The following is a 13,707-nucleotide window of genomic DNA, read 5'->3' on the forward strand; positions in this document are numbered from 1 at the left end:
AGTGCTAGGACTGTTGTAGCACCAACAGATTATATGGTCTCTGGTTTCACCCAAATGGTAAAGTTTAAGACCTACATGACTTAGGGCTCCCACCCCATGAACTTACATGCCATGATATAACTCACTCACTCACTCACTCACTCACTCTGAAACAATTGTCATTCCAAAACAGTGCCTTCTACGAAAGACACCCCTCATCTTTATGTCACATTCTGGATGACTGCTGGTTCCTCTTTCACTTTTCAGGTACAGGTTTAAAAAGCAATTTCATTACATTTATTGTAATCCGATATCTGTCTAATCTGACTAAAAGTTTCAGTCCTGACGCAGCCACCTGTATTATCATATAGAAACCTTGTGCAGTCCGACATCTCCGCTTCTGTTTTGTGGTCCCATGAGTAAATATACTCTGTGTTGTCTGAAATCTCATTAAAATCAGACCTTAGTTCTCGCTACCGCTAAACAAAGATCTGAAGACATTCCATTAGGGGTCATGTCAGACCGACCTTTCATCCGACCAATCAGTGCGTCGCTTACCAGATTATGAAAGTGACAGTCAGAGTGTGATATCTAATCATACAACCTTTAAAACTTTAACATGGGGTATACCGAACGATAGTTACGGATTTAACGACTGATTCCTTACAATCTAGACCATCTATTAGCCATTCCAGAATGTTTTTTGTTCAGGTTTCAATTTTTTAATCGGAATTTGTCAAAATATGTTTCGAAGCGAAGTCGCCAATTTGAAATTATTGCCGTAAAGCACGAGAAAGCTGCCTTATGATTGGTCATTCCATTTGTCGGTCAAAGTTCGCGCAAGGTCGGTCTAACGTGACCCGTAATCGGATGTCCTCAGATCTTTGTTCAGCGGTAGCGAGAACTAAGATCTGATTTTAATGAGATTGTGTTGTCAGCATCAACACTGGAACAACCTTCAATAAACACTCAAGTGTGGCCGTGTTGTGTTTGTATTCTTAAGGGACCATTAGTTGAACATTAGCACATGTATTTAGTGTACAGCCTTCAATAAAAACTCAATTAACGCTTGACGAGGATTAATCACAATGAACCAATTAACTTTTCAGGCTTGGTGGGTCAGTGGAGTAGCCGAGTGGTTAATTCATTTGCTCATCACTGCTAAGTCCTGGGTTTAATTCCGCACATTGTAACAAAGAGAAGAATCTATTTTTTCCGTAACCTGCAAGAAGACTCGTCCCCCTATCGATGAATGTTATGTGCGAAAATACGTGAAACCAATGAGAATGCGCGTATGATTTCAAGTTCTTCGTCAAAGAATCCCTCAGAAATAATTTTTGATTTTACACATGTCTTGCATCTTAAAATATACCCAAGACACAGTTAAATGTGTTCAATCTTACTGTATAATTCCGCATGTCCCGATATGCTTTAAATTGCATCTGAAATATATATAATATATGGGGAAATATATGTGAACCATTACGCAACGAGTTGACAATTGTTTTAGGTATGCCCGTTTGCGCTAAGACGGAACCCGGTCGCACAAATGGCCATGAGAGGGGCACGAGTCGCTATTCGGCTTGTCCCGGAATAACACGAGTTTGTCACGATGAAGCAATTAGTCATTGTTTTATTTGTAACTGTAATTATTTTCCTGATTTATGTACACACGATTGAATTATTTATTCATAGTAAAGCTAATGTCCACAGTGGTATGTTAAGCAATAAGTCAATATTTGTCTCTGTAATTATATTTTTCTGATTTATGTACATACGATTGAATTATTTATTCATTGTAGAGATAACGTGATATATTTTACATAACTATATCTTTCAACAATGCTTTTTAATATTTTCTAATTGAGCATGGGTTCAGTGGCAACTATCACAATTTACTGTACAGAGTTGCATCCATTAGTGGTACCAGGATCCGCTGCTTGTGGGTTTGAATCTCTTCATTTATTATAAGGTGTGAGCCCTATTTGAAAGAAATAGTTATCCCCTCCCCCAAAAAACCACCCACACGTGATAAAGTCTGACCCCCACCACACACGCCTTAGCCGCTCCCCCCCCCCCCCCCCTCCCAACCACACACGCCTTACACCCCTCCCAACCACACACGCCTTACACCCCTCCCAACCACACACGCCTTACACCCCTCCCAACCACACAGGACCGCCTCCGTGGTCTAATGGTAGAGCGGAAGGTCCGGGGTTCGATCCCCAGCCGCGTCATACCAAAAGACGTTAAAATATTGTACTTGTTGTTACCCTGTCTGGCGCTCGGCATTGAGGGGCTAAAACAAGGACTGGTCGGCTCGGAGTCAGTATACTGTGTCTGAGTGGGGTATTCATGTTAAACTGCGGCATGGTATCTCAGTGTGCTAGCACTATAAATCGGCATCACTCCGGACTAGTACAAGCAGCCACACACACACACACACACACACACACACACACACACGTGCATGCATGTCGCTATATAAGTGCAATAAACTTGGACGCGACGTTAAACCCCATTTCACCTAACCCAACCACACACGCCTTATCCGCATCGATTTGCAACCCCGGTATCGAGAAACATACTGTACATTACGTTACAAGTTATATTGGCGTGCAATAACGCGAATAATAACAGAAACTATTGATACAACAGCTTGTGCCGATTCTCTGGTATTTCCCGGTTGGCTTCAAACAGCATAACATCAAAGTGCCCTCAGCCATACAGGATTCTGCCCTAGATTATCCCATCTTCGAAACAAACGAGACTAATGTGTGACTCGTTAATTATTACATGGGCGCATGTGTCATTATTTTTAAGATACGCGGGTCAGGATTGTTGTAATTTCTGAGCTATTACTGTGATACAGATACGAATGTAATAATCAGTCTGTCAAGACATTATAAATAACTGCTGCGAAGAAGTGATGTCCTAAGTTCAATTTTGAAACAGTCATACACATTTTGACGTCATTGCACTAACCTATGTGGTAAGTTCACATATGTGAACATGTGCTGTGGTGTCCATATGCGTATCATCAACCCAATAGCTAATAACTACGAGTATCATACTGTGTTGTGTGTGACAACAATACACAATTATTGCAGGTCAAGTCGGTCTTGTCTGATAATAAAACTCAGCGATTTGCCTGATATAATCGCCACAATTGTTGTCCGGGATTGACTATTGTAGGGTCACAATAGGCAGTTTCACGGGTAGTCGGCTTCAGTTAACGACCATTGTGTTGCGCAGTTAATAATACGGCGATAACAAGTGTAGACGCCAATCCAGGTAGTCATGTAACAAACAGTTTTCTGACTCGTTAGCCCATGACGCCTCATTAGCCCTTGTCGCCTTGGACAACAGTGCTTCTTTATCTGAGCTTGGCATCACGGGTGGCCCAGTCGTCTAAGGCGCCGCGATTCGCTGTGCAGAGTTGCGTCCTTTGGGCACGCCAGGAACTTATGATTGTGGGTTCGAATCCCGGTTCGCCCCGATTATGTTTCTAGGTTTGTCAGCACCATACCCGTGCTCGTGGGTTTCACAGAAAGTGTAAACGTCTGAGATCTGCATCACTTCGGGCTTTCCTCCCACATTAAACTGACACGCTGCAATATAACTGGAATACTGTTAACATCGGCGTTAAACCACTCGCTCACTCATCTGAGCTATGTTAAAGAGGCAACTTTAAGTAAGTCTTTATAATTGAGTCCCGAAAATGCTGTAAAGTCTTTTCCCAGGTCCCTCTACTACCCCCCCCCCCCCCCCCCCACCCCCACCCCACCCCACAAACACGCACACGCACACGCACACGCACACGCACACACCATCTATTTTTAATGACGAATACTCACATCTTTGTTGTGCAAAAGCTATCTTAAAAATAGAAATTGTGATAGCATTTAATGTTAAACTTTACATGTATGATTTTCTTGTAAGCTGTCATGCCAGTTCTGTTCAGTATATTACTTTATTTTTCTTCATTCCAGAAACTCAATGCGTGATAAATGTATCCTTTATTAACAATTGTTTGTTATTTACAATTATTTACAATTGACTTGCCTTTGCATGTGTTTGTGACGGGTGCCACCGGTGAGGCAGAATACGCTCACATTTTCGCGAACACATGATGCGAGGGCTGGTTGAAAAGTTCTAAGCCTAACTGTGAAAGACCCGTACCCAGTCGATGTTTTTATTTATTTCTCCACATAGTCCCCTTCCAGGTTTACACACTTTTGCCAGCGATGCTGCAAGGCCTGGATGCCGGTCAAGAAGAAATTTTCTTCAGCCACCCTAAAAGAGTCATTCACAGCGGAAATGACGTCATCACTACTAGGAGAATGGCGACCGGCTAGTTCCTTTTTCATTTTGGGAAACAGGTGAAAGTCTGACGGGGCCAAATCGGGCGAATAAGGGGATGGTCAATGAGTTCGAAGCCACAATCATGGATCGCTGACATGGCAACAACCGATTTGTGAACAGGAGCATTGTCTTGGTGGAACAGGAGCATTCCCCGTCGCTTAGCTTGATAGCTTCACGCAACTGTCTCAGTAGGTCAGCATATTATCTTCCATTGATAGTCTGGCCTTTTTCAAGATAGTCAATCAGCAGAATACCCTTGGAATCCCAAAAGACTGAAGCCATCACTTTTCCAGCAGAAGGAACCGACTTGGCTTTTTGAGGGGCTGGTGATTCCGGATGCTTCCATTGTTTAGACTGAATTTTGGTTTCTGGTTGAAAGTGATGAATCCAGGTCTCATCCAGGTTACAAATCGGGCCAAAAATCATCGGGATCTGCTTCAAAACGGCATACATTGTCACGGGACGTCAGGAATCTGACACGTTTCTGATCCGCTGTCAAGAGCTTTTGCACCCATCTTGCAGAAACTTTTGTCATTCCCAACTCGTTGGTGATAATGTGCTCAACCCTCTCATGAGAGATGCCCACAACACTGGCAATATGTCGAGTGGTCAATCGTCGATCAGCCATCACCATGTCATGCACCCGGGTAATGTTTTCCGGAATGGTTGCTGTTGAAGGCCTTCCTGGACGCGGGTGCATCGTCAAGGCTCTCTCTGCCACGCTTGAATTCCGCAGCCCACTTCTTTACAGTGGAAAAGGAAGGGGCATCATCCCCTAAAGTGGAGACCATGTCAGCATGTATCTGTGTTGGAGTTGCAGGTACTTGATGACTGCCCTATAGCCAGTTTTGTCCATTTCTGGTGATTTCAATGGGTAGGTTCACAAGATGGCCTTGTTCCAAAGACAGTAATAACACTATAGTTGCAGTTCTTATGTCTATGATTCATTAAATGATTGTACTTGTTGGTGGCAAAAGTTTGTCTCAATCCGATGGAGATATCCCACTTAGGCTTAGAACTTTTCAGCCAGCCCTCGTATCATCACTGTTAATGTTTCATAAACACTGCTCGTGATATAGCCGGAATCGTACAATCGACTCTTTTGGCAGAGACTTCTTATGAATATAGAAGGGTTTTGTGGCTTATAGTTACAATGTGATGTGATGATATATAAGTTTCATCCATGATAATTATCTTTGGCGTTTTGATCGGTTAAATCATACATTTATTTAGAGATTTGCATGATATGAATTTGCGTTGGTAATTCCAATGCAAACTTCAAAGATATGATTTGAAGTCCACATTGCTGTCACTGTGTGTTAGCAACAAGCACGTGCTTCATTGTTATCATCGACACGACCAGAGAACAATGAATTTCTGCATCAAGGACCGACATGACCTGTGAGTTGAAGTAATATAACAATGCAGACGTGTGGGGGTAATTGGCAACCTGATTGTCATATAGAATATTTCACCAAGCAACAGAGCCAAACACCTCTCATGCTGGCTTTACATTAAGTAACGGGATATATGTAATGTATAACACTCCACGTGACTAATACAACATGTAAGAATAAATTTAGCATTGTCGAGTCTGCGCAGATCCAGCCTGTCAGCGCAATATCGATTACCTGATCTGGTGTCTCGCCAGCGCAAACCTCCCGATTGCGTAGTCCTTATCTGTTTGGTGCCATGACTGGTGCCATGAGATATACTTTTCCAAGCAGGGACTGTGTCTAGTGTCATGTATCGAAAATAAGACAGCAAAAGACGGTTTATTATGACAGTGCTGCCGCCCCACTTGGCCAGACACGCTTGTGCCAGGATCCCGCTGTGGAGGCGAGGATAGACTGGATTTACTTACAACGACCGACACGCATGGTAAGCATGAGGAGGGTTAACCAGTCATTGTACTACTTAAACCAGACCAGTATTGACCCTAGTGTGTCAAAATGTATTCATTTCGCTCATTAATAGAAAACGCAATTTCTCTCATCATTCCCACTCATTATGTAACATTAGCAGTTTTTTCAAAAGCTTATACTCTCAAACAGGTAGGACTATCTGTTTTGTGGAGGAATCATTTAACCCTTCATATGGTATCGTTTCAAAAACATCCATATCCGTGTATTCCTACAATAGCATGTCTGTCTCACACGGATGAACGAGTCCTGAATCAATCAATCACGTGGCAAGTCAATATCACGCACGTGTGGGCATGGATGTGGGTCAAATCATTGTAGCGCATGAGTCGCTTCGTTGGTTACAATGACGTAAATCAATTTCAGTAGATAGCTGCAACTTAACAACGATCTTCTAATGATTGGTCTTGGTTGGTTGGTTTGTTGTTTAACGCCGCACTCAGCAATATTCTGGCTACATGACAGCGGTCTGTAAATAATCGAGTCTGGACCAGACAATCCAGTGATTAATATCACGAGCATCGATCCACGCAATTGAGATCGATGACATGCATCAACCAAGTCAGTGAGCCTGACTACCCGATCCCGCTAGTCGCCTCCTACGACAAGCATCGTCGCCTTTTACGGCAAGCATGGGTTGCTAAAGACCTATTCTACCCCGGATCTACTCGGGTCTTTCTTCTAATGAACAAATCCGCTTTACCTGTTCAGGGAGTATCAGGACGAATAAGGGACAGGCTATTTATCACGGGTGGGTGGGTCAGAGGTTTGTGATGCACTCCTGTGCTAGAAAATAATAACGCCTCCCCTCTCCCCCCTGCATGTCATATTTTGGGTGACCCACACCATGTCCTTGTGCAGTTATTTCATGACCCTTCCTGAAAAAAATTTTAAAAAATGCAAAAGCACTTTATTTTTAATTAGAAATTGTCCATGTTACCATGGTTCTCCTTTATTATGTGTATGTGTTTTATGACCCTCCTCTAGAGACAGCCATATTTTTGGTGACCCTCCCCTGATTTCTTCTGATCCACCCCTAACCTCAACCCTGACCCTCATCGTAAGGGTCGCTCAACATCGTCGACATTAATCCTTGTTTTGCATAAGAAGTAGTGAACAGACATGATTAAAAGAAGGTATAAATATTTAACTGCTTGTGTAACTCTGTGCGAGAGGGCGTTGTCAGCTACACGTTACATATTTCATGAGTTTAGCCCCTCTACTAACGTAAAGTCGAATAACTGTACTGTGGATCCTTCACGCACACAGCTGCGTTGATGTTGTTTAACGCGGGACTCACGAATATTCCAGTAAATACTCGATTCTAGACCAGACAGTCCAGTGATTGATATTATGAGCAACACTCCACGTTGGGATCGACGGCACGCTGTCGACCAAGCCACCAAGCCTGACCACTCCATTTAGTCGCCTCTTACGACAAGCATAATGTGCTGGAGTTAAATTCTAAGCCGGATAAACGTAACATCCGCCTATTGATAAGATATAAGTCACAGTAAGTTACACAGTTCTTACCAATATTCCATATCACGACAGGGGGACACCAGAATCAGTACCAATATCATTACCAATTAGCAATTTGGACTGTGAAGATAGAATAGGTCTTCAGCAACCCATGCTTGCCATAAAAGGCGACTATGCTTGTCATAAGGGGCGACTAACGGGATCGGGTGGTCAGGCTCGCTGACTTGGTTGGTCCATGTCATCGTATCCCAATAGCTTGGATCGATGCTCATCATGTCAATCCCTGGATTGTCTGGTCCAGACTCGATTATATTCAGACAGTCATCATATAGATGGAATATTGCTGAGTGCGGCGTTAAACAACAAACCAACCAACCAACCCAGTATGAAATAGCTTGCTGTCCTTACCAAGTGTTGAGCAGTATATATATACGTGTGACATAACTGTGTGGTGTCTGAAGTACGTGTAATTTCATAGTAAACACTGTGCAATGTGTTGGTAATTTGGACATCAGACTTCAAACGTGTTGTATGTGCAGGAAGTGATGGAATAGATCGGCATTTATCTCACCCGAGTGCGGCGTTATACAACAACAACAACAACAACAACAACAACAACACATCATTAGCAATTTGTTAACCTTGCAAGCTATTTGACAGAAACACATTGTCAATCACTTTCCATGACAGCAAGTTTACGACATTTAGAAACGACAAACGGTCGGGACTCTGATGCACGACAATAAACCAATAATGAACAAGCCAGCTCCTGATGGGCAGAGCACCGACTTGAGGCTACATTCAAATATGTCTCCTGCAGTATTAGACTAATATGCCATGCGTTTGTGTTAATTTACAATGCACCTGCGATATTCTACGTATGATACTATTGGTATATCCGAATGTATCGTTGTTATTTGTTCCAGATACTTCCAAAAGAGTACTACCAATATGTCTTGTTCTGTAAACGCCTGCTTTGAGACTGTGTCCGGATTCTTCCAGAGGATTTTCAAAAAGATTGGTACTTTTATCGGAACGTATCCCGTGGCTCTCATTATCGGATCTGTCATTGTGGCAATTGGTCTTAGTTTTGGCATGCTTACGTTATCCAACGAGACTGACACAGAGACACTGTACACGCCCATTAACAGCAGAGCATCACAAGACAGAGTTCAGTACCAGGCCACGTTCCCAGACGCCACAGGAAGCAACTACCGCGGATATGCACTTACGGCTCTTGACATGTATGGCCGATTGTTGATAAGCAGCACGACAGGTGGGAACGTGTTCACTAATGCTACTGTTGAAGAAATACGAACCCAAATAAATGAAGTCAAAAGTATTAATGCAACCTATGACAATGTAGTGTTTACTTACAGCGATATCTGTGCTCGGCAGGACGGTAGTTGCTATGTTTCAGGGGAGTTTCTCACAACAGATGCTGTGTATAATGTGTATCTGTCTGGTGGAATCACCTACCCAAACTGGAATAACATAGACATATCAGCATTTCTTGGACAGGTTGATTCGACAGGTGGAAAACTGGTGTCTGCAAAGTACCTGAGTATTACGTTTGATTTACGAATGGACTCAGGGGTTAACAAGGCAAAAGCAAGAGCATGGGAAGAAGCGTTCCTGAAGAGAGTAGCAAGTTTAAACACAACATCAACAAGGATAAACTATGCTGCCTCCCATTCGCTGGACACAGAGCTAAACAAAAACACAAACGGAGACATCGTGTTCTTCTCTATAACCTTCACGTTGATGATCACGTATGCCACTGTCGTCGCCGGCGGTGATGTGGTGTCATCGAGGACGTGGGCATCATGGGCTGGCGTTCTTGCTGCTGGATTTGGCATATTGTCTTCATTTGGACTTGTCAGCCTTTGTGGTGTCAAGTTCGTCAACATCGTTGGCGTGACACCATTCTTAGTCATAGGTATGTTTTAGACTACACCAGAACGGGCATAATATGCAAACCCCTTAAGTGACATTGCACAAGATGGTTTAATAATCCTTAATATCATTATCAAGTAGAATTTGCAATAGACTGTCCTTGGATATTGAGATGATACTTGTTCCCCGTCAGTTAATATATATATCTCACCGACTGGCAAGACAGTTGATGTCTTCACTAGTGGCGCATGAAAATGTTAGCTGATTAATATTATTATCATTCAATCAAAGTGAAAGTAGTTCCGACAAGAATTCGTATTTTATTCGAGCGAAATATACATTTTAATATATTGGATTTATTTTAATACACTTGAACTCCGAATGTTCATTCACAAGTCATTACTCCAATCCTCTTGTTGATGAAGGTATCGGTGTGGACGACATGTTCCTGTTGATGTCCAGCTGGGCGGAGACCTACCCTTACCGAGACAAGTCCGTCGCCGAAAGGATGGGAATGACCTTTGCCTCAGCGGGTATCGGTATCACCATCACGTCTCTCACTGATCTCCTGGCCTTCTTAACTGGCGTGTCATCTGTGTTTCTCAGTGTGAGGAACTTCTGTGTATACACAGGTTAGTATGGTGTATATCAGCCCCAAACCAGTTACACCTACCTGGCTTCAGTTAAGATGTCAATTACCATCAATTCAAATTTTCAGAATGACACCATTCTCTGCTTTTGTCTCTACGTTGTCCGGTAAATCAGTACTTTATACAATCAGTACAATTGTTATCTCCATAGGGGGCATGGGTGGCCCAGTCGTCTAAGGCGCCGCGATTCTCTGTGCAGAGTTGCGTCCCTTGGGTACACCAGAAACCTATTATTGTGGGTTCGAATCCCAGTTCTTTTTACAGTTCGCACGTGCTGGCCAGTTTGCAATCTTTTACCGCCTCCGTGGTCTTGTGGATAGAGCATCTGCTTGGACATAAGAATGGCGCTCGGCAATAAGGGGATACAAAAATGCCTGGGTTATCCATGTTAAGCTGTGGCATGGTATCTCTATGAAACTGGCATAAGCACTAGGTAGTACAAACAACCGAACACACACGTGCAGGCACGTCACCATGTAAGTGAAACAGTCTTTAACCTAACGTAAAACCCCATTTCACCTCACCAACCGGTCTATTTCGTGTTCCTTTAATAACTCATATAGCGTTCATATTCGTTGTACCTATATTCTTCTCATTCACAGGAGTGGCCGTCATCTTCTGCTACCTGTACCAGTGCCTCCTCTTCTCCCCCTGCCTCGCCATCCATGGCCGTCGGGTTGACAGTAACAAACACTGCATGACCTGCCTCAAAACCAAATCCAGAGACGAACTCAGGAAAGATGGCGCCTCCACCTGCAGAGTGTTATGCTGTGGAGGCTCACCACCAACAGAGAGGGGTCAGGATGAACGATTCTTTGAGACACTGCCACGGAAGTACTTGCCACGAATGTTGCTGAATATGTGGGGGAAAATAGTTGTTATTTTATTATATATTGTTTACCTTGGTGTTTCCATTTGGGGAACAATCAACTTTAAGGAAGGGTTGATTCTGAAGAATCTTGTTTCCTCAACCTCTTACTTTTACTCATACAGTGAAACGTATGACACATACTTCTCAGGTGCATTCCCAATCCCATTTGTCTTTGGGTCGACAACGGACTACACCAACACACAAACTTTAAATAACATTGATTCGCTAATACAGAATGCAAAGTCCGACAGTAGTGTTGATGCTGACTCCCTCATCTGCTGGTTACACAGCTACAGGAACGATTCAAGTTACGATGGCAGCAGCTCCCCGGCCTTTGTGTCGGGATTGAAAACATTCCTTGCAGCAAATACAGTGTATGAGAACGATGTTGCTTTGGACTCTAGCAACAGTTCTATTACTGCATCTAGGTGCTACCTTTTCTCAACTAAAATCAAGGACTCCAATGCCCAAGCTGATGTTATGGTTCGAATGCGAGCTCTGGCAGACAACTCACCTCTCTCTGTCTACACCTTCTACCCATCCTACATCTTCTTTGAGCAGTATGTTGCCATCCTTCCCAATACACTACAAACTGTGGGTCTGGCACTGGTCGTCATGACTGTGGTCACCTGTATCTTCCTTCCTCATCCTCTTCTGGTTTTCCTTGTGGTCCTGAACGTCGTTTCTATCCTCGTTGGCATCTTCGGGTTCCTTTATATCTGGGGACTGAGTCTCAGCTCAGTGACAATGATCCATCTCATCATGTCTGTCGGCTTCTCGGTGGACTTCAGCGTGCACGTGTGCTCTGCCTATATGATTGGAAAGGGAAGTAACAGGAGAGAGAAAACCGAATCTGCCATTGTCCATGCAGCTGGTCCCATATTAAACGGTGGACTGTCATCCTTTCTGGGCATTCTTGTGCTGGTGTTCTCAAAGTCCTACATCTTCAACTCCTTCTTCAAGATCATGTTTACAGTGATCCTGTTCGGCATGCTGCATGCTGTGTTCCTTTTCCCAGTGATACTCTCCATTCTTGGGCCAGTGACGAAGTCAAGGGTTGCAGAGTCCCCTCAGCGCACCCGATCACCATCGCCTGCTGTGGATTACCCTCTGTAGATATGGATTCCTAGTATATTTTTAGTGAAGATATAGACTATTCGTCTAGAAATTCTTGTGTGAATGCAAGCATTCAAGTGTGCTGGTCGCTGTTGCAAGATCATGACCAATGAAAACTACTGTTATAACGAAATCAAAGGGGCCACTAATTTTAGTTCGTTATAACCGGAGTTCGTTATGAATATATGCACAGCATATATACAGTAAATGTCCGGGACAAAAAAGTTCGTCATATCCGTCAGTTTGGTATAGGCATGTTCGTTATAAACGTAGTTTACTGTATATGATGATGATTATCCATTTGTATTTTGATTATATAGTTAAAGTATTATAGATTCCGTCCAGCTAACGCAGTGTTGTACACAGTGTAGAGTTGCATAACATGATGCTCTGCTGACCATTATGCTGTTATCCTTTTAACACCAACAACAACTTCATCTCTATAACAACATCATGACAACGTCTACCTAGTTATGTTATATATTAGATATATGGATGGATGGATACATTATCGTGGTGTTGTGACTACAATTGTAGGGGTTGAAGCACTTTCTCTATTATAGGAGTCATTGCGGTCGGCAACCCGTCGTGATTCCAGGTTAGAAGTGGTCGCCAGCAATCTATGCTGGCTGTAAGAAGCGACTTAGCGGATCGGGTGGTTAGGCTCGCATGAATATTCGCTGTGTAAAGTTTCGTCGCATAGCCACGCCAGAATGTTCTAATCGTGATATCAAATCACGGCATCGACCGAATTATCACCCAGAGCCTGTCAGCACCATTCTAAATCACACGCCCGTCGGTGCGACAGTTAGGGTAATGGTCTACAATCCGTATCATTTTGAACGTTCTCCACACAAACTGACGAGAAGTGAGTGATGTGACTTAAATACTGTTCAGGGATGTGTAAATCCCAACTTATTGTGTCATACACTAATTCATACTGTGTCTCCATAGTGATCCGTCCAACATCAGACACAACCGTTAAAGTGTGTACAAGGTACAGCAACAAATGTCCATGGTTATCTCCTCCATATCGTTATGAGTATGGTATTATGTCAAATAATCACAGGCCAAGTATGTAACCAGTCTGTAAATATATATTGAACTGTTTGATTTCATAAAACAACAATATTTGTTTATACATATTTATATCATTGTCGAAAATATATATTCTAAAATATTGTTTTTTGTTGTATATATGATTCATAAATTATTTTTTGTTGACTATTGTTATGCGATGTACATGATACTCTGTACGGTGTTGGCTATATTTTTGGTACACAATAGGACAAATACTTGCAAGATTATGAACAACAACATCGCCGCTGTCTTTCAGGAATTGTTTACGTAAATAGTTCTCCTTGTATATTTGGCAGTTTGTCTATCATACCTTTATCACTTCAAGTGCATTTTGAGGAACTTTTTA

General features: G+C 42.8%; 1 protein-coding gene across 1 annotated transcript; it reads left to right on the forward strand.

Moving 5' to 3' along the window:
* Positions 1-5,966: 5,966 nt before the first annotated feature.
* On the forward strand, positions 5,967-13,462 carry LOC124111038 (patched domain-containing protein 3-like). Its single transcript, XM_046470586.2, has 4 exons — positions 5,967-6,225; positions 8,675-9,687; positions 10,070-10,276; positions 10,897-13,462. The coding sequence occupies exons 2-4, from the start codon at positions 8,700-8,702 to the stop codon at positions 12,279-12,281; spliced, it is 2,580 nt and encodes an 859-aa protein (XP_046326542.2). The 5' UTR covers positions 5,967-6,225; positions 8,675-8,699; the 3' UTR covers positions 12,282-13,462.
* The last annotated feature ends 245 nt before the right edge of the window (positions 13,463-13,707 follow it).

Source organism: Haliotis rufescens, unplaced genomic scaffold, assembly GCF_023055435.1.
Source record: "Haliotis rufescens isolate VD_foot unplaced genomic scaffold, xgHalRufe1.0.p SCAF_5, whole genome shotgun sequence".
NCBI lineage: Eukaryota > Metazoa > Mollusca > Gastropoda > Lepetellida > Haliotidae > Haliotis > Haliotis rufescens.